This window comes from Peromyscus maniculatus, chromosome 10 (genome assembly GCF_049852395.1).
Source record: "Peromyscus maniculatus bairdii isolate BWxNUB_F1_BW_parent chromosome 10, HU_Pman_BW_mat_3.1, whole genome shotgun sequence".
Classification (NCBI taxonomy): Eukaryota; Metazoa; Chordata; class Mammalia; order Rodentia; family Cricetidae; genus Peromyscus; species Peromyscus maniculatus.
Genome location: NC_134861.1, coordinates 5,673,411 through 5,697,228, shown reverse-complemented (window position 1 = coordinate 5,697,228; position 23,818 = coordinate 5,673,411). Strand labels below are relative to the sequence as shown.

The window sequence follows — 23,818 nt, the reverse complement described above, 5'->3', positions numbered from 1 at the left end:
GGGTGCAGCCTACATCACAGATAATTGCCCTCACTTGGGGGCCCTGGAAGGTCAACATTGCTTAGTTTCAGTTCCTTGTTAGAAGGATGTAGCATTGCTCCAGGAATCCAATTTGACTACAAGTGTAGCACAGCCACTGGACACTCCAGGTGCCTTTTGGACTCAATTCAGGGAGTCAACATTTTTTAGCAAAAGCAGTTGCCAAGTGTCCCTTATGGTATCACCTGCGAGAAAGCCCAGCTGCTCGCAGTCCCCGTCCTACTCTATTGTAAACATTCATTTTTCTCTTCCATTTAGGAAGCCCGTGTCAGGATTCCAGCGCTGCTAATCTGTAAAAATGGAGACGAAGCAAAGTAGTTCCCGGAAGGCAAAAAACCGCACCCCCCCCAGTGACCACCAAGAGATGACGGCCACCGAGCACTGAGGTAGGATCTACGACCACTACCAGAAGTGACGGGTGAGGGGGGGGGACGGACGTGCATTTACAAGCGAGCCACCCAACGCGCGCTGCCCCAGCCCCAACCGCCGAGATGCAAACGGCGTAGGTGTCTAGGCTCTACTCTCAGCTCGGCCTCTGCGGCCTAGGCCGGCGGACAATTCAATGAGGAAGCCGCTCTCTAGAGCTGTCGACGATTGGTCGAGCCCGCGGACGGTGATTGGCCCGGGACTTCTTCCGCTCGGGCGGCCCGGGGACACGATTGGTGCAGACGCACAGCCGCTCCGCCTCCTCCCCCCCCCGCGCGTCGCACGTCACTACCCGGCGTGCCGCGTACCCGCCTCCTCCGCTCGGCCGGCCCAAGATGGCGGTGCAGGAGTCGGCGGCCCAGCTGTCCATGACCCTGAAGGTGCAGGAGTACCCGACCCTCAAGGTGCGTTCTGGGCGCGGCCAGGGCCGCCACCGCACCTTCGGGAGGCTCGTAGAGGCGCAGGGGCTGGGGCGAGGCCGGAGCCGCTTCTGAAGGGGCTGCACGGCCGGGGGCGGGGTCGGGGGCGGTGGGGCTGGGGCTCTTCAGGGCGTCAGGCATGGGCCGGGGCCTCTCGGTGGGGCCCCCCGGGAGCTCTCGGCGTCCTGGGTCCCGATGGCGCGGGGCGGCGGGGTCGGGGGGCCTCCGAAGTCCGGGCGACGACGGTGCCTGAGCCCCGCCTTCCGCCCATCCCTCGGAGTCTAGAGGCCACAGGCCGTCCGAGTGCGGGCAGCGAGGCTCCGGCCCAGGCTGCGGGCGGGCACTGGAGAATTGGGGGCCCTGGTCGCGGGCGTGGGTCGCGGCGGCACCCGGCGTCCTTCCGGAAGCTCGGCCTGGGGCGTGGCGGGCAAGCCTCGGGAGTTAATTAGGGGGCCGGTGGGGAGCATTGGCGACCCGGTGGCACCCTGCCCCTCTGGGTGTCCCCATAACTCAAGCGCAGCTCCTGCCCTTGGTTTCCGGGGTGTGACCTTGGGTGGTCGCTGCGCCAGTGCGTTCCTTTAGGACAGATGTTCTTCCCTGACGGGAGACTGGTGGTGGCTCTTGTGTTAAAAGAGGCTTTGATGGTGCCGGATGGACTGCGGTGAAGCACCCGGGAAGAAATCCTTCCGAGAACAAATTCGGTAGTTTTTAAGGAAGGCCGGCTGAGCCTTGGGGTTTTACATTCCTACTGAGGGCTGGGCAGCTTTTCTTCTGGAGCGCTTGGCACCGTGTCTATCTCTGTGGTGACTGAGCAGTTGCTATGTGGCTTGGTGGTGGGTGGGTAGTTGAGCCGAGATTGAAGAGCACGGGTTCTAAGCGAGGCTGCCTTCCTGTGCTTAGGGAGCCCCGGAGTGTGTATGGGAGGCACCTGATTGCTGGCGTTCTCTCATCTGATGTAAGCCCTAGGGAGCATTTGTTTCCCCCTAGGGTGAAGTGAGTGATCACATATTGCCCATGGACGTCTTGGCATTCCCTGGAAGTTATCTGCTGTCATTGTCCCTGTGACATCTGACTGCTCTGGTGTAGTTGGTCTTCACAGGAGGGCAGAAGCAAGGCCCTGCCGCTCCTCTTCAGTAGTAGGTGAGCAGCCATATTTAATCGCTGTTTTGTATCCCGTGCTTTATTTGACGGAGGAAGGGAGCAAACAATGCTGGCATCACCAGTCGTTTGCTACACCTTCAGAACGGAAGGGTTTTTGGGGGGGAGGTGCTCGTGACAAACCTATGTCTTGTCCATGCTAGGCAAATGCTCTCTCTGCTACTGAGCTATACCCTCAGGCCTTGTTTTTTTTTTTTTTAAACAGGCTTCTGTTGGCTGTGAACTCTCATCTCTTTCTACTTCCTCCTGAGTGCTGGGATTACTGATGTACTACCAGTAATAGTAGCAGTTACCAATAGTTTTCTGGCATTGTTGGATTACTGTTGATTGACAGATGGAAACCCTGCAGCTCATAGTGGTCTGTCTATACCTGGGGACTGCTGTCAGTGGACTTGTAACCACTGACTTTGGGGCCTAGTCAGGGCCTCCAGGCCTGTCGCAAGGAAGTTGCTGTGGGAGAATGTGGTTTTTTTTGTTTGGCTGGTGAATTTAGGACCCACAGACAAGAAAGGTTTCCAGAGCTCCCTCCCTGGCTTACTGAATGCATTAGGCAGTGAAATGGATGAATAGTCAGGAAAGGATTCCTCCAGTCTTCCCGGTGATCATGAATGCACTTTGCATTCCAAAGCTATTGCACAGCTTCTGACTGAAATGATTATGTGGATCCTCATGCAGGTACAGAGAGGTGGTGGTGTTATTAAACAAGATTGCCATCTCTTTCTTTTTTGAAGATTGACAGTAAGCAAAGCTTTTGTAGGTAGAAATGCTACTTCCTCCAGGAAAAAGTAGCACTGCCTTCCAAGTCCTTTAGATCCTAGCATATTTCTGTTCTGTTGACAGTGTGTTTTTGCTTTGTTAATGTTTTTCCTGTAAGTTATTTATTGCTTGTTCGTTTGGTTTTGTTCTTTGTCGTTTGAGATGGACTCCCATATAGTCTTAGCTGGCCTGCAATTCACTGCTTAGCCAAGGATGACCTTGAATTTCTGCTCCTCCTGCCTCCATCTGAGTGCTGGGATTTCAGGCATGTGTTACCACGCCCACTTTATGCAGTGATGGATATCAAATCCAGGACTTGATGCATGATTGGCAAGCACTCTGCCAACTGAGCTACATACTTAGCTTCATTTCCTGTAATTTTCATGAGTAATTAACGGTGGGTACTGGAAAGCTTTATAGCTTTGATTCAGAAGTGTGTGTTGACACAGAATCAATCAGGACACTAGGAGAGGTGTATTTGTGAACAGTACTTAGGAAGGTCTAGGTGCAGGTGTGACATGGTGGGTTGGGGTTCACAGGAAGTGAGGACTGGAGGCTGGAGAGCTCCTGAAAAGCAGTGGGAGCTGGAGTATACTGGACAGACCTTTACATTTTTTAATTCACTGAAAAATTTGAAATTTATATATTTTGGTCATTGACAGATTCTTCACCTGCCAAGCAAGGCCGCCTCAGATGTGCAGGCTTGAGAACTGTAGGTGGGCTTAAGCAGTGGACTAAGATGTCTATTTTGCAGTCTCAGGCACCTGACAAGTACTTCTTTTTCTTTTTTTCCTTTCTCTTCATTTTCCTGTGAGGTGCTATTGCTGACATGCCCTGATCCTGGTCGTGACTCTTTTCTGTTCCTGTATTTCCTCCATAGTGGTGGACTGGCACGGGCTTCTTTATAGAACCTTTCAGCTTCATTATCTCAGTTTCTGGGGCCAGGAATTTCAGGATGCTTCATAGTTTTCCTAACCTCTGCCCACCAGGTGTAGGAGTATCCTCAGAATACCTCCAGACATTGCCAGGTTGCCCTGGGCACAAAGTCACCAGCATGAGGACCTCTGGACTGAATTTTAGGGAACTTGTTTCTGTGTTCTTCAAAGGCTCTGTAAATGTGGTTCATGAGACATCGTCTTATATTCTGACTGCAATCTTTTCTGTTGAAGTCTGTTCTGATGTTAGTTTGTAAATGACAGCCCTTTGAAGCAAGGAGAAATGGGATTTGTGGCCTAACATCTAAAGCTTAGATCCCTTGTTTGAATTAATTTTTAAGCTTCTTTAGTTACAGGAGATTTTTCTTCCTTCAAATTATTCTACTGAAGACATCATTCCATTAACATTTCTGCTCCCCCCCACCTTCAGATACCTGTAGCCTAGTGTTGTGCCAACCTTCTCTGCTTACTCCTAAATCAGGAAACACCTGTTCAGTGTCAGGAGCTGAAGACACTGGGATAGCCGGCTCTGGACCCCAACTCCCTCCTACATCTCACCTGGTGTACCTTGATCCTCTTTGGAGCCTAGTCAGGTTCCCAGCTCCTGCAGTTCTCTTAAACACACAGACACACATATACACAGCTGCTGATGCTGTTCTGTGCTTTACAGAAGTCTAGGAGCAGTGTTTTTAAGCATAAACTCATGCATTCTCGCAATTTTTACATGAATACTTAAATTTTCTGTCTTGCATTTGATAACAGACTGGTGAACCAGTTACTGCCTTGGAAATGCACAGCTTGAATTATCACACAGAACGTGTGATATATGCTCTGTATTGTAACTTCTAGAGCAGTTTTGCAAACTTGATTTTACATGGATTGGGAGGATCATCAAGTATGAGACATGCTGATAACCATAAAAGTTTGACTTGAGACAGGCACACACTGTGCTAGGTAGTAGGTATAGCAGTATCCTACAATAGTCTAGATCTTTTGATATGCAAATTTGAACCACTTTTCTTAGTGGGCAGGCTATATAATACTAAGAATACTTGGTCCATTTTTTGCCCTCTTGGGTACTTAGTAAAGTGTGATCTTATTCCTTTATGAACCAAACCCTGCCAGATCTTCAGCATGCTGTCTGTTGTAGTCTAAAGCAGCCTCCTTTTCTCTCTCCATTTAGAACTTGCCATTCATTGATGGGCCCACCTGAATTCCTTTTGTTCTTTAAGAACTGTGCCTGGTGCTCATGTCCTCCCACCTCTCACTCACCTTGTCTTTCATTTGTTGGACATTTGAATGAATGAAGCAGTTTCAGGTGTGTGTTCCATTGATGTAGCTCGGTCTTTCTGAAAGGTAGGTGCCTACTGAGATTAGAAAAGTGCAGACATGCCGGGTGGTGGTGGTGCACGCCTTTAATTCCAGCACTCGGGAGGCAGAGGCAGGTGGATCTCTCTGAGTTCGAGGCCAGACTGGGCTACAGAGTGAGTTCCAGGATAGGCTCCAAAGCTACACAGAGAAACTTTGTCTCAAAAAACAACAACAACAACAAAAAAAGTGCAGACTTGAATTCCATGATAGCTTCTGGGTTTTGTCTTGTTCTGTTTAAATTATCCTTTTTAAAAAATAATTCATTTAACTTTATGTGCGTTGATATGAAGGTATCAGATCACCTGGAACTGGAGTTGGAGACAGCTGTGAGCTGCCATATGGGTACTGGAAATTGAACTCGGGACCTCTGGAAGAGCAGCTACTGCTCTTAACTGCTGAGCCATCTCTCCAGCCCCTGTTTAAATTATTTTTTTGTGGGCAGGCTATATAATACTAAGAATACTTGGTCCATTTTTTGCCCTCTTGGGTACTTAGTAAATTGTGATCTTATTCGGGTTTTGAATTAGGGAAACAAAGTCCTTTGTAAAACCTAGTGGCAAGGGATATGAGCAGAGCATATCCAGGAGGCTGCACTACTGTTGGTGCAGCCCAGGCCTTAGAGTCAAGACCTTGGCCCTTGGCTGCTGTGATAGCAGCTGTTGATGAATTTCCTGTTAGGCACCATGAGGACCCTCAGGCGTTGTGATAAAGCACTCTGCATGTCCTCTTGAAATTCATACCCTGCCAAAGGATGTTTGCTATATTGATCTGTCAAAGATAACCAGGACAGGTAATGTGGCTCAGCAGGTAAACACCTGCTGCCAAACCCAGTGACCTGATTTTGATCCCTGGAACCCATGTGGTAGAAGAAGAAACATGATTCCTAAAAGTTGTACTGTGACCTCCTAATACACTGTATGGTACTCATGCTCCCACACACATACAAACATTAAAAAGTAGTGACCTCCTAATACACTGTATGGTACTCATGCTCCCACACACGTACAAACATTAAAAAATAGTGACCTCCTAATACACTGTATGGTACTTGTGCTTCCACACACACGTACAAACATTAAAAAATAAATAAAATTTTTGTTTTAGTTTTTATTTGTTTGTTTTGGGGGGGTTGTTTTGAGATAGGGTTTCTCTGTGGAGTCCTGGCTGTCCTGGAACACTCTGTAGACCAGATTGGCCTTGAACTCAGAGATCCGCCTGCCTCTGCCTCTTAAGTGCTGGAATTAAAGGCTTGTGCCACCACTCCTTGGCATTAACTTTTTCTTTCTTTCTATTTTTAAAGATACCAATGAAGCTAAAATGAAGTTGAGTAGTGGGAGGGGACTGGGCTTCTGTGACTGACAGCCTGAGCCATTGATCATAGAAATAATAGCTGGTGCTGTGAAGCTATGTGGACTGTGTAAGGTCTTGGCTGACTACCTCAGAGGCCTGCAGGCAAAGGAAGAAAGGAGCCTGACGGGCATGTATAGTCATTGTATGTGTCCATCTGTGGAAGTCCCATGACTGTCACCAGTCTCACTGGACTGTGTCACAGAGTTCAGGCTCTGCCAGTGGTGGTGTGCACTGTTGTAGAATCTTTAGACATGGGAACCATTTGAGAGCTTCAAAAGAATTACTCACTGTTGTAGTAACTAGTAACTATTTGGCAGAATGTGTGAATGGAGAAAACTGATTTGTTTGTTTGTTTGTTAAAGACCTGGGCCTGGCTTTACTTTCCTGACTGTGACCCTCTGGTGCTGCTCATTACCTGCCTCTGTCACACGTTATCTTCCCTCCTGTCCTATCATCCATCCATCAGTTTTGAGGCAGGGTCTCTGTAGTCTTGGCTGCCCTGCAACTTGCTATGTAGACCAGGCTGGCCTCCAACTCAAGAAATCTATCTGCCTCTACCTCCAAAGTGGTGGGATTAAAGGCATGTGCCACCATCATGTAGCCTCTTCCTCCTGTTCTTTTAGATACTCTTTCCTATCCATCTGTCTTCTCAGACCTTTTCCAGCTCAGTTGCCCATGCCTATCATAACAGTTGTGGGTCCCACATGCCCCACTTTAAATCTTTAGGGCGTCTACTGGTATTCCTTCCTGCTTTCTTATTGCACTTGCCCAGCTCTCCCCTTGCTAGGTTGGTCTGTCAGTATGTAGACAACAGCTATTACTGCTCTCTGCCTTCTCAGCTTCTTCCTCTTTCATCCTGTTGAACCACACAGTTCTCCAGCTTTTCATCATTCCTTTCTGGGCAGTCTATAGGTACCTTTACTGTTTCTTCAATCTTGAATCTTTTTGCTTGTTCTTTGGTGTCACCAGTTAACCCTGAGAAGTGGCCTTAGTGCTTGTATCCCAGGCTTCTGCCTCCAGCTAGGCTTCTTGAGCTCTCACTAATGTAGTAGCCACTACAGAGATCTGCCTGCCTCTGCCTGACTAGTACTGGGATATAAGGCATGCACCACCACTGCCTAGCATAAATAGAGATTTTTGTGGTTGTTTCTTACCGTTTTCCTCCCTCCCTCCTTCCCTCCCTCCCTCCTTCCCTCCCTTTTTTCCTTTCTTATTCCTTTTTGTTTGTTTTGGTTTTTGGTTTTTTGAGATAGTCTGTGTAGTTCTGGCTATCCTGGAAGTTACTGTGTAGACCAGGCTGGCCTGAAACTCAATGATCTGCCTTCCTCTGCCTCCTTAGTACTAGGATTAAAGGCGTGCACCACCATAATAACCAGCTTAATTTTATTGTTAATTATGTTAGGTGTTTGTGTGTCTGCATGTTGGTATGCACATGAGTGCAGGTTCCCTGAGAAGGCCAAAAGTGTCAGATCCCCTAGAGCTGGAGCTACACCTTCCAGCTGCCTAGCATGGGTGCTGGAATGAAGTCTCCGGTCCACTGGAGGGAGCAGCAAGTGCTCTTAATCCTTGAGCCATCTCTAGCCCCCCAATTTTGGTTCCTTTATAGTATTAGTAACAATTCTACAGAATTATCTAAACTTACGTCTTTTTTCTTTTCTTTTTCTTTCTGTCAGACATCTCCTTTAGAATATGTTTTGGTCACTGCCATATTCCTAGCATATCCAAGAGTACCTGGCACAGAGTCACTATAAACAGCCATTGGCCAAATGAATTTCTCCACTATCGGGTTGGAAAATTCCTTAAAACTTTGTGTCACTTTTGTTCACTTCTTTGAATTCCAGAGTGCTTTTCTAGGCAGGCACATCCCTTGTTTCCTTTTGCATCTGTCCTCTAACCTAGAGATCTGGAATTGCAACATCGACCTCCTGCCCATACATAGAAGTCCAGCCTTCTTACTGATCAGTTTTAGCCTAGAGGCAGTCATCTGTGTGGATTCCTCATTGACTCAGCAGTTGTCTCCACTTCCGAGAGCCCTGGCAGCTCACTTGGAGGGTCCCTTGCACACAGTATTGTTTCATGTTCTTTCACCTTAAACTCCTATGCTTGTGCCACACCCCATAGGCTATGCTCATGGCTTGATTTTCATTTGTGACCTGCCTGCTTATGCTCATTGTCTTGTTCTGGTGACTGGAAATAAGGCATCTGTCCCTTATCCCAGTCCATCTTTATACCTCACAATTAAAAGATGTGCAAATAATGGCTGCCTTCTAGTTATCCAGTGAGCAAAGTGTCACATTCTCTTTGAGCTTATCTTGTTTACCATCTCTGGAGTAGCTTTGCCTCTGCTTCTGTCCACATTTCCCATGGTCATGCTGTAGTCAAGGCCATTGGGCAGCTTTATAGTGCTCAGACCCTATGACCATATGTCCATCCATAGCAACCTGCCAACAGATATCCTGTTGTTCATCTTGACTTCTCGAAGCTAGTGACTCCTCCATAGTCTTGAGGCACATTCTTGTTTGGCTTTCACAGTAGCCACCCGGCTGCCTTTCCCAGGCCCACAACTGACTCATTCTTTATTGAACTATCTGCAGAATACTGGAACAGCACCTAAGCTTGACCCTGGTCATTGGGATCTTGGTAATCACATGAGTCTTGTGAACTTAAAGGATCCTTTGTCTACACTGCTGATATACCTAGACCTCTACTCCAGGAGCCCGAAAAACATGCCCTTGAACTTTGTAATGTGCTTAGCAAGGTTAAAGCTGAACTTTTTAGTCTTTGTTTTCTGAAACAGGATCTTGCAGAATGGACAGGGGAGGAACTCTTAAGATCCCAACTCCTTAATGAGGAGCTGTTGAAGTTGATAGCTGCTGGGGGAAGTAGAATCATCTTGGTAGGAGTGGCCACTGGTAAGTTCCCATGCTCCATTGTATGGCTCCACACCCCGTGCACATATAGGCAACACTAATTGAACTTACTGGTTATGAAGGAGAAAATGAAGGAAAAACAATGAAAGAGTGGAATAAAAAGCAGTTGGAAAAGAGGAAGGCGCAAAAGCTAGTGAGGTGGACAGCTGTGAAGGACCTTCAGTGGGTGCCATGCTGAGTTCCTACATTTCATATAGGAAGCTGTTACCTCAGACATGCAAATGCTCAGTAATATTTCCAGTCTTCACCAGGTGGTGGTGGTGGTGGTGGTGGTGGTGGTGGTGGTGGTGGTGGTGGTGGTGGTGGTGGTGGTGGTGGTGGTGGTGCACACCTTTAATCCCAGCAGAGGCAGGTGGATCTCTGAGTTCAAGGCCAGCCTGGTCTACAGAGTGAGTTCCAGGAGAGCCAAGGCTACACAGAGAAACCTTGTCTCTAAAAACAAAACAAAACAAAACAAAATTCCACTCCTTTCCTCTCCAGACAGAAGATTCATGTCCTTGATTCATAGCTGGGCAGGACCATATGGCAGGTTCTGGCCAATGTACTGTGACTTGGAATCAAGTCTCATTTACAGGACCAGGGCCTCCAATGAAAGGTCTGATCTTCCAAGTCCTCCTAAGTTGTCAGGCTTTCCAGACCTTTGTTGCATATGAGAGAAACAGCCAGTAGATACAAAGACAGAAATTAGTACATTAGTGGCTATTGCCCAGGCTAGAGGAAATAGAATTATAGAAGTATCTTTTTTGAGATTAAAAATGTGTTTTAAGAGATTATGATAATGAATGCAGTAATCTGTTAACACGTAAAAAAACCATATTCTTTAGATGAGTGAACTTTGAAACTTGAATAATACCTCAGTACAGTTGTTAGAAAAACTAAATGAGCCGGGCGGTGGTGGCGCACGCCTTTAATCCCAGCACTCGGGAGGCAGAGCCAGGCGGATCTCTGTGAGTTCGAGGCCAGCCTGGGCTACCAAGTGAGCTCCAGGAAAGGCGCAAAGCTACACAGAGAAACCCTGTCTCGAAAAACCAAAAAAAAAAAAAAAAAAAAAAAAAAAAAAAAAAAAAAAAAAGAAAAACTAAATGAAGGCAAAATAATATGAAGTGGAAGTTTAAGTACACTGTTAAGAAAGTTTAGTGGGGAGCTGGAGAGATGGTTTAACATGTACTTGCTCTTGCAGAAGCCTGGATTCAATTCTCAGCACCCACGTGGCATCTAAAAACCATCTATCTGTAACTCCAGTTCCAGGAGCTCTGATGCTCTCTTCTGACCTCCAAGGGCAAGTACCAGGCACAAGTGTGGTATACAGACAGGCAGAACACCCATACACATTTTTTAATTTTTTTTTATAAGTTCAGTGGACAGCTGGCCATACAATAGACACTGAGTGAGCTTAGCAACTGCCCTCTGTACCGTCAATATCCTCAATTGTATCATATCCTGAGGAGATGTCTGTCCATGACAATCTACCAATGGGGAGAGGTGGCCAGGGTGAACCTTGGCTGGCAGTGTTGACACTGAAGGAGCTAAGAAAGGCACAGCTGACAGAAGACAGGCATTAGTGTGAGGGCCTTGCTTTTGGATATAGATGATTATGATTGATGCCTGGTACATTTTGTTCATTGCACAGTGCTTTTTACTTAGAACATGGGGAGCACCAAGAAGGGCAGGACCCTACTGACCCCAAGTCCAGGCACTCAGAATGCTGGTGGGTTCTGTGTTACCTACAGAATGAGCATCACTTGAAGTATGTGCTAGTGCATTTTGGATTGGATCAGGTCACTGAGCTGTGTCAAGGATGAAGACTTAACCACATGAGACTGGCTGTTGTACCTTTTGGTGTCATGCCATGGCAGCTTTAGCAGAGGGAGCCATGTTGTTTGTGTACTGTCCATGGGTTGTTTTGCTTGGTTTTTCTCTAATGGACTGCTGCCATGTGACCAGTGAGTTAATGATAGATATGATGGTGGACCTAGGGAGTAGTGTTGATGCTGATGGCTCCCCTTCCATCTTGGTCTTTGTCAGCCACATCTTATAGCTTCCTAGAAGTTGACCAGAAACATGGAATTTATTTTTTAAAGTAGGGGATCTAGACTGTTGCCTTTGTATTCTCCTTCGTATAGCCATAGCTGGGGCATAAGCTCTGGGTAGCATAGAGCCTTTGTGACTTGGGGCACAGCCCCACTCCACAAAGGTGTGAGTGGCTTCTTAGCAAAAACTTAGATACCTACTCTGAGGCCCCCCCTTTTTGTTTTTGCTTTTTTTTTTTTTTTAAGATTTATTTATTTTATGTGAATATTTGCCTGTATGCATGTCTATGCCTGTGGAGGTTAGAAGTGGGCATGGGATCCCCTGGAACTGGAGTTAGAGATGGTTGTGAGCCACCAAATGGGTGTAGGGAACTGAATTCAGGGTCTCTGAAAGAGTAGTGAGTGCTTTTAACCGAGCCATCTTTCCAGTCTCTCTCTCTCTCTCTCTCTCTCTCTCTCTCTCTCTCTCTCTCTCTCTCTCTCTCTCTCTCTCTCTCTCTCCCTCCCTCCCTCCCTCCCTCCCTCCCTCCCTCCCTCCCTCCCTCCCTTCCTTCCTTCCTTCCTTCCTTCCTTTCTTCCTTTCTCTTTTTTTTAACCCCTGCCCTATCTAAGGCTTCTTAATTGTGAACAGTAAATGCCTCGTACCATCAGGAAAATCTTTCCTTCCTATACTGGTGGAAATAGCTAGAAACACAATAACAAACTAAAGCATCCTTTTTTTTGCGGGGTGGGGGGTGTCAGCAAATACTGTCAGAAAACTCATAGCAAGTCTGAGAGAAAGCTTGAGGAAGAGAGGTCCTGCAGTAGATGACACTGTGGGAGGGTGCTGCATGGCAGGTGGGAGAGCAGGTATTTCTTTCAGGTCTCAGCAAACGTGGGCACCAGACTGAGGTCAGTGATGAGACAAGTATTATGGGGGAGTCACTGATGGGGAAAGACGCACTGAAGGAAACAAAACCAACAACATCGGACTAGAGAGAGTCTGACTCTTAAGAACTGTCCCACAGAGACTGGAGAGATGGCTCAGGAGTTATTACAGAGGACCTGAGTTCAATTTCCAGGGTCCACATGGTGGCTCTCAACCCTCAGGCATGCATGTGGTGTGGGTACATATATGCAGGCAAAATACTAATGCACATAAATAAATCTTTTGTTTGGTTGCTTTTCATTTTTTGGAAACAGTTTCTCGGTGTAGCTCTGGCTGTCCTGGAACTCACTCTGTAGACCAGGCTGGCCTCAAACTCAAAGATCTGTCTGCCTCTACCTCCAGAGTGCTGGGATTAAAGGCCTGAACCACTACCAGTGCCAGGCTGAATAAATAAATCTTTTTTTTTTTTTTAGAATTACCACCGACTCTTGCTGCTGGCAGGACACATTGAGAAATCTACACATTAAGTAGACCTGTTAGATAGACATTTTAATATTTAGCACAAGATACAAATTGAAAATCAGGGGGCTGGGGAGATGGCTCAGAGGTTAAGAGCACTGGCTATTCTTCCAGAGGACCTGAGTTCAATTCCCAGCACCTACATGGTGGCTCTCAACCATCTATAATGAGATCTGGCACCCTCTTCTGGCCTTCAGGCAAACATGCAGACAGAACACTGTATACATAATAAATAAATAAATCTTTATTAAAAAAAATAAATTGAAAATCAAATAGAGACTTCTAAAAAAAAATCCTCCAAATATAAACTAAGGAGAGGTGATTCAGATGCACAAGAAAGAGTTAAACCTTTTCTTTCTGTAGAGAGCTGGGTAGGGGCACAAACAAAATATGTGGAAGGGGGAAATGTTGAACTACACAAAGTGTATCTTTATAGGTTAAAGAGCTGAACAATGGTGGCACATGCTTTTAATCCCAACACTCAGGAAGCAGAAGCAGGCAAATCTCTGTGAGTTTGAGGCCAGTCTGGTCTACAAAGCAAGTTCCAGACAGCCAGGATTATACAGAGAAACCTTGTCTCAAAACCTCGAAAAGCAAAACAAACAAAAAGATAATAACTGTAATGACCCTATAACATGCAAAGACAGTTGTTTAAAAAAAAAACTTCCTAGTTGTGAAAAATCCCAGTAAAGGATAGCTTTACTGGTGAACTACATTAGACATTTTAAAAAGGAATTTATATCAACTCTCTACAAACTCTTCCAAGAAACAAGGAAGAGGGGCCACTTTTTAAGCTCATTTTTTTGTGAGCCCAGTATTACCCATAGCAAAAACAGAAAGTAACTTATGAAAGCTATAGACCAGCGTTTCTTATGAATAACTACATGCTAAGACACTCAGCACTATCTAAATCTAAGTTCAACCAGCAGTCCCAGCACTTGGAAAGTGGAAGCAGGAAAATCAGGAGATTAAGAAGAGCCTGTAGTCAGTCTGGGCTGACACTCCTCAAACCAATATAATCACACATACCATAACCAAGTGAGTTATCCCAGAAATGCAAAGTTAGTTCACCTTGTGGAAATCAGTATAATGAATATATTAATAGAATAAAGGACAGAAGCCACATGATCATCTAACTAAATACAGAAAAAGCACTTGACAAAGTAACATCTTTTCAAGATAAAAAATACCAATTTCCTCAACCCAATAAAAGGCTTAAAAAAAAAAACATACCTAGTGCTCAAAGACTGAAGCGGCCCCTAAGATCAGCAACTAGTCAGGACACATATCACTCCTTACCACTTCATGTAACCTTGGCCTGGAAATTGTAGTCAGGACAGACAGACAAAAAGGCAAGTCTTTCAGACTGAAAGGGAAGAATTCTTGTAAGACTATTTGCAGATGACATGATCATGCCAGCCTAAGGAATGTACATCAACACACAACTATTAGACTTAGTAAGTTAGTTCATCTTCATAGCAGCACTATATGTAATAGCCAGAACCTGGAAACAACCTAGATGCCCGTCAACTGAAGAATGGATTAAGAAAATGTGGTACATATACACAATAGAGTACTACTCAGCAGAGAAAAACAATGAAAGCATGAAATTTGCAGGCAAATGGATGGAACTAGAAAAAATCATCCTGAGTGAGGTAACCCAAACCCAAAAGGACAAACATGGTATGTACTCACTTATAAGTGGATTCTAGATATAAAATAAAGAACAATCAGACTACAACTCACAGAACCATGGAGACTATATATATAAATAGCATGGGGGACCCTAGAACGACTGTGGCTTATAATAAGTTTTGGTTCTACTCAATTACTGAGCAAGCCTCAATGAAACATTTCACAATTAAGATGGTAATACATACTGTATCAAGCTGATAATAGAAAGGTGGATAAATTGATTAATTTGAAAAAGTGAAAAATGAAAAAAATAAAAGAAAAATTTGAACTGTTTAAAAAGGAGCCAAACATATTAAAAAAAAAAAAAAAGTTCATTATTGTTGCAGAATGTAAAAGCTGTGTGAGTGGCACTAATCCCAGTTTGGAAAAATGTGGGGTTTTTTTGTTGACATTATTTATTTTGTGTGTACATGTGTGGGCATGCATGAATAGAGATCAGAACAGCTTTCGAGAGTCAGTTCTCTCCTTTTATAATGTAGGTTCCAGGCTTTGAACTCAGATCAGCAGGCTTGGGAGCAAGTCCTTTTGCCTACTGAGCTATCTTCCTGCCCCTTAATGTTTTGATAAGAAAATAGATGAGTAAAGAACTCTGCATGTATAACAAAAGAAAATGTGAGCCCATAACAAGCAAGAGGATTTTTGCCAGACCCAGCTCTGCCAGAACCTTGCTCTGAGACTTTTAGCCTTTTTAACTTTATATAGTAAAAATTGTGTAAGCTGAACTGACCAAGACAGTTGCTCACAAAAGAGGAAGAAACATTTGCAAATCACCTCTGATAAGAGCAAGCATTTAGTCTATGAAGTCTTAACTGTTGAGTAATAATTTAAATTTTTTAAAATGAGCAAATATAGTGGATAAAGCAAAGTTCTCACTATGTAAGCTTGAGGGCCTGAGTTCAGATCCCAGGACCCACATAAGGCCATGATTACACTTGTAATCCTAGCACGTGGGAGGCTGAGACAGGGTATCTCAAAGCAGCTGGCTGTCTAGACTAGCCAAAGAGACAAACTCTAGATTGGGCAGGAGACCCTGTCCTGATAAAATAGAGAGTAATTAAGGAGACACCATCAGTGTCAACCTCTGGCCTGTACACACACTGGTGCGTGTGTATGTACATGCCTTCCAAAACTTAAAACAATTTGAAGACTTTCTCCAGTAAAGATACAGATAGCCAGTAAGCACACAGGAAGGTGCTCAGTGTCTGTAGAAATCAAGGAAATGCAAACCAAAGCCACTGGGACATACTACTTCCTTCTGCTAGAATGGCTCTGGGGGTGGGGGGTGTAAAATGTGGAGAAATCAGAAACCCTCAGATGTTGTTTATGGGAGTGAAAAACTGTGGTGCCAACTTTTGAAACACCTTAGGCATTAGGTAGTTGCTGTCCATACAAGGCACAAAAACTTTCACAGCCTTATTCATAATGGCCCCAAAGTACATGTGGTCTCAGTGTTTGTGAATAAGCAGAGTTATTATTAACACAGGATTGCTCATCATCCAGGAAGAACAGAGCACTGGTACACACTATGTCATGGATCAGTCTCAGAAACAGCATTAAGCCAAAAGACATATGAAAGTTCCTATAACCTATTGTTCCATTTGTATGAAATTTCAAGAACTGACAAAGAGTCATGGCTGGATTCTTGTGTCTTGAGGGATGGCCATGGCGTGGTTGTGAACACTCTCTAATAGATAGTGGTAATGGTTTCACAACTTTGTAGTTGCTGTAAAACCTCTTAAGTGGTACCCTTTAAAGGGAGACTTAGAGTTTGTGAATTATATAAATAACAGCAACCCCCCCCCCTTTTTTTTTTGTAAGGGATGGCTTGACTGACATCTGAAGGTGGCACCTCATGACCCGATCTGTTGGTTGGCTGGGGTCCACAGCTCTACATACATGAGCAGTTGTTGTCAGGATCGGTCTGTAGAATAACCAGGTCAAGAAACCAGGCATGGTCTGTGGCTTATATCACATCAGCTCCGCCTATGGCTCTTGCTCATGCATAATGTGAGGCCCAAAACTGAGGAGTTGCCCATCACACATGTGTATTACATTCTGTCAGGGCAGCTGTGACTTAACACAGCTGGGGAGCACTGGGAGTGTTACATGCTCTGAATTAAGATGACTCTGGCGCAAGCCTTTAATCCCAGCACTCGGGAGGCAGAGGCAGGTGGATCTCTAAGAGTTTGAGGCCAGCCTGGTCTACACAGTGAGATCCAGGACAGGCACCGAAACTACACAGAGAGACCCTGTCTCGAAAAACAAAAAAGATGACTCTGGTTTGTTTGGTTTAGTTTGGTTTGTTTTTTTTCCAGACAGGTTTTTCTGTGTAGCCTTGGCTGTCCTGGAACTCGCTTGGTAGACCAGATTGGTCTCAAACTTAAACTTGTGTTCTGTTAAGTTCTCCAACAGATTTGGACAAGACCCACTCCAGAGAGGCCATCAGCTTTACTGAGGACTGGCTCACTGTCTCTAGAAACATGCTCACAGACACCCAAAGTCTTTGGCCAAAAGTCTGGCCAAATCAAGGTGCTGCCTAAGAAAAACCACTTTCTGTTAAAAGTTCTCTATTTCCTGATGACAAGCAGCATCATAGATCTTCCATGTGTCATTTTGGATGGCATATCTGCTGATCCTCTGACCTGTTTTGACAATACGATTGTTGCTATCCTCATTTTAAATTTTTTGTAGGCATTCCACATTTTCCCTGGAAGGAATTATGCTAGATATGTATATTCAGTGGCTTCCTTCCAGTCTAGCTTCTGTTTTCTTTCTTTCTTTCTTTCTTTCTTTCTTTCTTTCTTTCTTTCTTTCTTTCTTTCTTTCTTTCTTTCTTTCTTTCTTTCTCTTTCTTTCTTTCTTTCTTTCTTTCTTTCTTTCTTTCTCTCTCTCTCTCTCTCTCTCTCTCTCTCTCTCTCTCTCTCTTTTTTTCTTTCTTTCTTTCAAGTTTTTTTTATGTATACAGCATGTATGACTGCAGGCCAGAAGAAGGCACCAGATCTTGTTAGAGATGGTTGGGAGCCACAATGTGGTTACTGGGAATTGAACTCAGGACCTCTGGAAGAGCAGTCAGTGCTCTTAACCTCTGAGCCATCTCTCCAGCCCCCTGTTCTCTTTCTTTAGGTGGTTGTCTGCAGACCAGTTTGGGTTTGGTGTTAATGATGAGTTTTCTTTCATAGTTTGTGTCATCCACAAAGCTTGTGTCCTCCTAAAGGTCATGACAAAGTCTTGTTTCTTCCTCAGATCATTACAGGAAGTGTCAGCATCTGTGTTTGGATATGTGATCTGTTTCAGAGTGATCTTGGTAGATATACTAGGCATGGCTTGGTTTTCACTACTTTTCAGTCCTGCTATTGTTACAGAGACTACCATTTATTTTCCTTGGTCTTGTGGCTGGACATATATGGGTGGTGTGGAGCTCTATTTGTGTGGTTCTCTACTCATTTGATCCATATCTAATCTCAGACCAGCACCTTCGTAAGAGGGATCGCAAAGGTTTATAGTTACTTTTTGTTGTGGTTTGGTTTGTTCTAGGGTGATGGTGTTGAGATGGGATCTTCTTTTTTTTTTTTTTTTTTTTTTTGATTTTTCGAGACAGGCTTTCTCTGTGTAGCTTTGTGCCTTTCCTGGATCTCGCTCTGTAGACCAGGTTGGCCTTGAACTCACAAAGATCCGCCTGGCTCTGCCTCCCGAGTGCTGGGATTAAAGGCGTGCGCCACCACCGCCCATCGAGATGGGATCTTCTTATGCAACCCAAACTCAAACTCACTGTCCTCCTGCCTTGGATTCCTGAGTGCTGAGATCAAAGACATATGCCACCATGCTAAGCTTTAGTATTAAGTCTTGACATCATGTACCATTGCTTGTATTATATCAAAATTGTAGTTGGTTTCTTTTGCCTCAGATTTATTATGTAGTCAAAAAGGATCTATCTGATCTTGAACTTATGACCCTCCTGCTTCCACCTTCTGAGTGCTAGGACTGCAGGTATACAGCACCACTGTACAGTCTGTTTATGGAATAATGGGGATTAAATTCGGGGCTCCATATATGCTGGGCAAGCACTGTCTGCACCAACTGAGGCATTCCAGCCTGGGCCTTGATTAATTGATTGATTGATTGATTGATTGATTGATTGATCTTTGTAGTAAAAGCATAGCATAGAATTGTAAAGTGTACAATATGTGCTGTTACTTGTGTGTACTCTCATGATGCATCAGGTCTCTGGAACATTCAATCATGTAGAACTGAAATTCTGCCGTTAGAGATTCATTGTGCATCCTACTTTTGTTCTCTGAGAGTTTGTTCTTTTTAGGAGTCTTGTTCAATGACAGTTTTATTGTCATTTTGTGATCAGCTCATCTTACTTAACATGATGTCCTCAGGTTTCATCCATATTTTGGTATGTGGCAGGATTTTCCATTGTAATGCTGCATTTTCTTCATTTATTTGTCAGTGAACACATAGATGGCTGCTGTTGGGGATGTTTCAATAAATATGGTATGCAAACATCTTGTAGAGATCCTGCTCTTTTAGATGCACACCCAGAAGTGGGCCTGCTACTATATCTGGTTGTCTGTAGTTGGCATTTTCTTTGACTGTCAACCAGCTCCCAAATAAAGACATGGAGACTTGGAGACTTTACTATTAATTTTGAATCTTCGGCCTTCGCTTAGGCTTGTCTCACTAGCTCTTGTAACTTAGTTTAACCTGTTTCTATTCATCTACATTTTGCCTCAAGGCTTTTTACTTTTCTTTCATTCTATATGTCCTACTTTCCTGCTTCCTCTGGCTGGCTGGCTCCTGGTGTCTCTCTGTCATCTCCTTTTCTTTCTTCTCCCCTGAACCTAAATTCCTCCTCCTACTTACTCTCCCTGCCTGAAATTCCTCCTATACCTCCTCCCTCGCTATTGGCCACTCAGCTTTTCATTAAACCAATTAAGTGCCTTAGGCAGGCAAGGTAAAACAGCAACACATCTTTATATAATTAAACAAATGCAGCACATCTTTACATAGTTAAACACATATTCTGCAACATTTCCTTTTTTTTGTCTACATAAAAAGAAAGGGTTTAGCTTTAACATAGTAAGACTCTATACAATAAGAACAATTATTAAGTAAGGATTACATTTACAATATTCATTTGCATTAGGCCATTATCTATCCTGTCTTGGTGAGTACAAAGTTGTATACCTAATTTACTTTCTATCCTAATTTGTATTACCAACCCAAAATTACCTTTTTAGACCTCAAAACATTTTCTTAGAAACAATTTAAGCTTTTATGTTTCTAGACCTTTTAAATTTTATATCTCTTATATAAGTTTCTTTTCTTAATTTGGTAACAAGGAAAACTATGATATCCATCAAACTCCATCAAAGACCTGAGAAGGAGTAATATTACCTGAGTAAACAGGAAGTCTAGAACAAGCAACTTCTAAAACTATAGAAATGATAGAGACATCTGGCTGCCTAGACAGTCACCCAAGGTTCTTCTGTAATGTTGACGCAGCCACCTTTGGCCTACAGACTTAGAATATCTGGCAGACTTTTCTATGGAGCAGGAATTTTAAAGGACTGTCCCTCCTTGTCTTGGCAAAGTTCAGCAGTCTTTTTCCTTTGTGTCCTACTTGTCCAGTTTGTACAGTATACTGTCAGCAGTTGAGGCAAGGGCAGTTTCTTGCCCAAATCGCTGGTTTTGTTACAATGAAAGTGAATTCCATATGGAGGTTCTTTGATGCCCATCATCCTTTTATGAAGTAGATTGGTGATGCCAGAAGCAGACATATCTCACTGTCATGAAAAGCCTTAGGTTATTAAACATCTTAAATGCCATATTTTGTAGGTCTCTAAAGCGTTTGAAGATCACTTATCTATCTAAAATATATCTCTGTTTTACTTTGAAAACATGCCTAACATAACTACAGGTTTGATTATTATAGATGACTAACTACTAACCTATATTTTTTAATTATCCTAAACAGTTTGTAATAAAGCTTTCAAGGACTAGAACTTGATATTACATTTTTAAATGAGCTGCATAGGTATTTTACCTTAAACAAGAGTAGAAACATATATAGTATAATAAATATAACCTTAAATTTGTATCAGTACACAAAAATCCATACCAATGTAAGAGATGAATAGTTGTCTTTTTAATCCTATATTCCTGTATTCCCACTAAATGATGACAAACCTGTGTAAGCCACCAAATGAGCAAAACCACCCACTCCACCTCTTGGGAATGTGGGCATTGTGTTCTCTAGACTGCTTCCTGTTGTCTGAGGGCGACAGCTTCCACAGGGGACCCTGAGAAAAGTGACAGCTATAACATTTGTTGTCCAGTCTCTGTGTAATGGGAAAGTGCAAGGCTTATCTGAATTCCTGGCTATAATAGTCTGTGAGAACGGTCTTAGCTAGCAGCCTAGAAGTCATTCTCAACTCAGAACTCGGAGGAGACTGCAACAGTTATCTGTTCATAGTAATCCTGTGATGGTTCACCATAACAACACCATTCCTGTCCTCACTAGCAAGACACTTTGCTAATACATTTTGTGGTTTTGGTGTGATTGTGTTGTTGTTGTTGTTGTTGTTGTTAGAGACGTCTGTGTTCCTTCCATTGGCCTGGAACTTGCTGTGTAGACTAGGCTGCTCTTGAACTCATGGAGACTAGCCTGCATGCCTGGCTACATTTTGATTGGTAAGAGCCATCCTAACAGGCTGGCTTGTTGTAGTTTTGATTTGCATTTTTCCACTCTAGTGATAATAGCATCTTTTACAGGTTTGTTTATTTGTTTTTCGATTCCTTTTCTTACTGAGCATGGTGGCATATGTCTTTAATCCCAGCACTTGGGAGGCAGAGGCAGGCAGATCTTTGTGGGTTTGAGGCTACCTCTTCCAGGACATCCAAGGCTACACAGATAAACTTTGTCTCTAAAAACTGAAAGAAAGAAAAAATGATTAGTGTGTGTGTGACGTGCATACATGTTGTACCCTTGGAAGCTAGAAGAGGGCGTTGGATCTCCTGGAGCTGGAGTAAAAGCTGTTTTGAGCTGCCTGATGTGGGTTCTGGGAATGAGCTATCTACACACACACACACACACACACACACACACACACACACACACCGTTTATTTTCTTGCATATCTTTTTTTTTTTCTTTTCTTTTTTTTTTTTTTAAAGATTTATTTATTTATTATATATACAGCATATGTGACTACAGGCCAGAAGAGGGCACCAGATCTCATTACAGATGGTTGTGAGCCACCATGTGGTTGCTGGGAATTGAACTCAGGACCTCTGGAAGAGCAGTCAGTGCTCTTAACCTCTGAGCCATCTCTCCAGCCCCTTTCTTGCATATCTTTAGAGATTTTTTTGTACTATTTTTCACTGAGTTTAGGAGATATTTTTGTTGTTTTTGAGACAAGATCTTTCTATATATCCTAGGTGTTCTTAGACTTTGCTGTGTGTCACCTAGACTGGCTCTGTACTTGTAATCCTGCCTCCACCTCCAAGTGCCAGGAATGCAAGTGTCGGTCATAATATGGCTTACATGCCTCTGTAGGTTGCCTCTTATGCTGTTGATTGTTTTCTGCTACTTTGGAAACATCCTTGATGTTGTTTCATTTGTCTCTTTTTGTTAAGAGTATATTTTTAGTATTTTGCCTCATTTCCCAGTCTTTCCTTAAGGTCTATTACATGTATAGGCATGTTGGTTACCATCTTTGTTTAGGGGAATTACATCTTTTCTTGGTTTCTTCTTTAGTACCATGTCCTGTATCTGTTTATTGTCTTCCCTTGTAAACTTCCTGTTTCACCTCATTGAGTACTGTCTTAAACAGTTTTTCTCCCAGAGAAGGTTTGTGCTTACTGAACTTTTCAACCTTGCATATCTGGAAATGTCCTTGTCCTGCCCACATCTATGAGTAGTGATTTAGCCTGGGTCGGAATCCTGCTTGTTCACTCACTGGAGCCCTTTGGAAGGAGCTGTTGGAAATTACAGTTTGGAATCACCTGGCACAGCCCAATGGGGAAGCATTTGCCCCTGGAAAGGGGCAAAGAGAAGAGGGCTGCTTCCCTGGGAAAGGTGTGGGTACAAGGAAGAAGTTGGTCCAGGAAGCTTGATTTGTTGACTATACTGTCACATGTTCTGAGAGTCCCTAAGAATAGACAGAGCTACTTTACCCATCCTCTAGTCTTAGATGAGACCCAGGCACCTGGCCCAGGACCTAAGAAGAGCAGACCAGTAAGGGGGAAGGTAAGCCAAAGAAGGGAGTAATGAGGGATGCCTTGACAAGCACGTGTCTGAGTATGATCAAAGGAAGTTGACACTGGGCTACCCTGAGGTTAGACTCAGGAGTGGTGGCTGACTGGAAAGAGATATTCAGTGCAGAACCCCAGGAGGCTCTCAGCTGACAGTGTTAGGAGCTGTCACAGTACCTTTCAGGTCTGTGCCATCATATTAGCCCAGTGACATCTGTTGTGGGTTATGTGAACCATTCGCAATACAGGCCATATGCTGTGCAGCCTTACCACAGATTCTGCATGGACATGGTAGTTTTGTTCACACCTCACTTCAATATACTGGATCTTGGATTTTGTTTTCTCAAAAGGTACTAAATGGAGCCATGAACTTAGAGTAGATGACTATCCACCTTCTCTCTAGATAAAGGTTAGGATGGACATCCTGAACTGATGGGGTTTTGCTGTCATTACCTCTGTTGGTAGACCATCTTAGTAAGTGTGGGGCTATGCGGTATGGTAGTCCTAACATGACAGGTTTTATAACACCTGAGACCTGCAGGTGTTATGTATGTTACAGGTATATGCTAGGTTTCACTCAGGATCTTCATGGGGCTGAAGACTCAGCAGGGTTCTGGTTCTGTTGAGAGTCTGTTCACATCAGTCACCCAGTACCACCTAAATGGAGCTTTGTATACAGGTTTATAATCGTGGTTTTTTTTTTATGTTTATTGGAATATAATTTTAATGTATGAATGATAACATTTGGGGACTTTTGTTTATTTTGTGTCTTGGGTTTGGTTTTTGTTATTGTTTTGTTGTTTTTTTTTTTATTTTAATTTTTACTAACTTGGTATTACTGTATTGAAGGAAAGTATGAGTCCAGGTCAGAAGGGAAACCGCTCAAAGGATGGCCAGCAAAAGAGAGAAAAGGTGGATTGCTGCACTGTGTTAGGAGTGAGGGCTAGTGGGACTGCCTTTGCTTGCTCAGTGCTCCTGCCTTGTAGTCTGTTGGGTTTTTTTGTTTGTTTGTTTTTGAAAGGGTTGCTTATATCATTTTATATATACCATGTGCATATAGG

At 43.8% G+C, this 23,818-nt stretch overlaps 1 protein-coding gene across 3 annotated transcripts in view; it reads left to right on the top strand.

The window, feature by feature from the left end:
- The first annotated feature begins 735 nt into the window (after positions 1–735).
- The window catches only part of Maea (macrophage erythroblast attacher, E3 ubiquitin ligase), a 42,564-nt gene continuing 19,481 nt past the window's right edge, over positions 736–23,818 (top strand). The window contains exons 1-2 of one of the 3 annotated variants that reach the window (XM_006972894.4): positions 767–869; positions 1,872–2,024. Coding sequence is in view for 1 of the 3 variants with exons in the window: in XM_006972893.3 (XP_006972955.1) it covers positions 801–869 (69 nt within the window). In the remaining 2 variants the exon portion in view is untranslated. Of the gene's footprint in view, positions 870–1,871; positions 2,025–9,250; positions 9,367–23,818 lie in introns of those variants that run through there. The other 2 variants (XM_006972893.3, XM_076545751.1) reach the window with 2 other exon arrangements.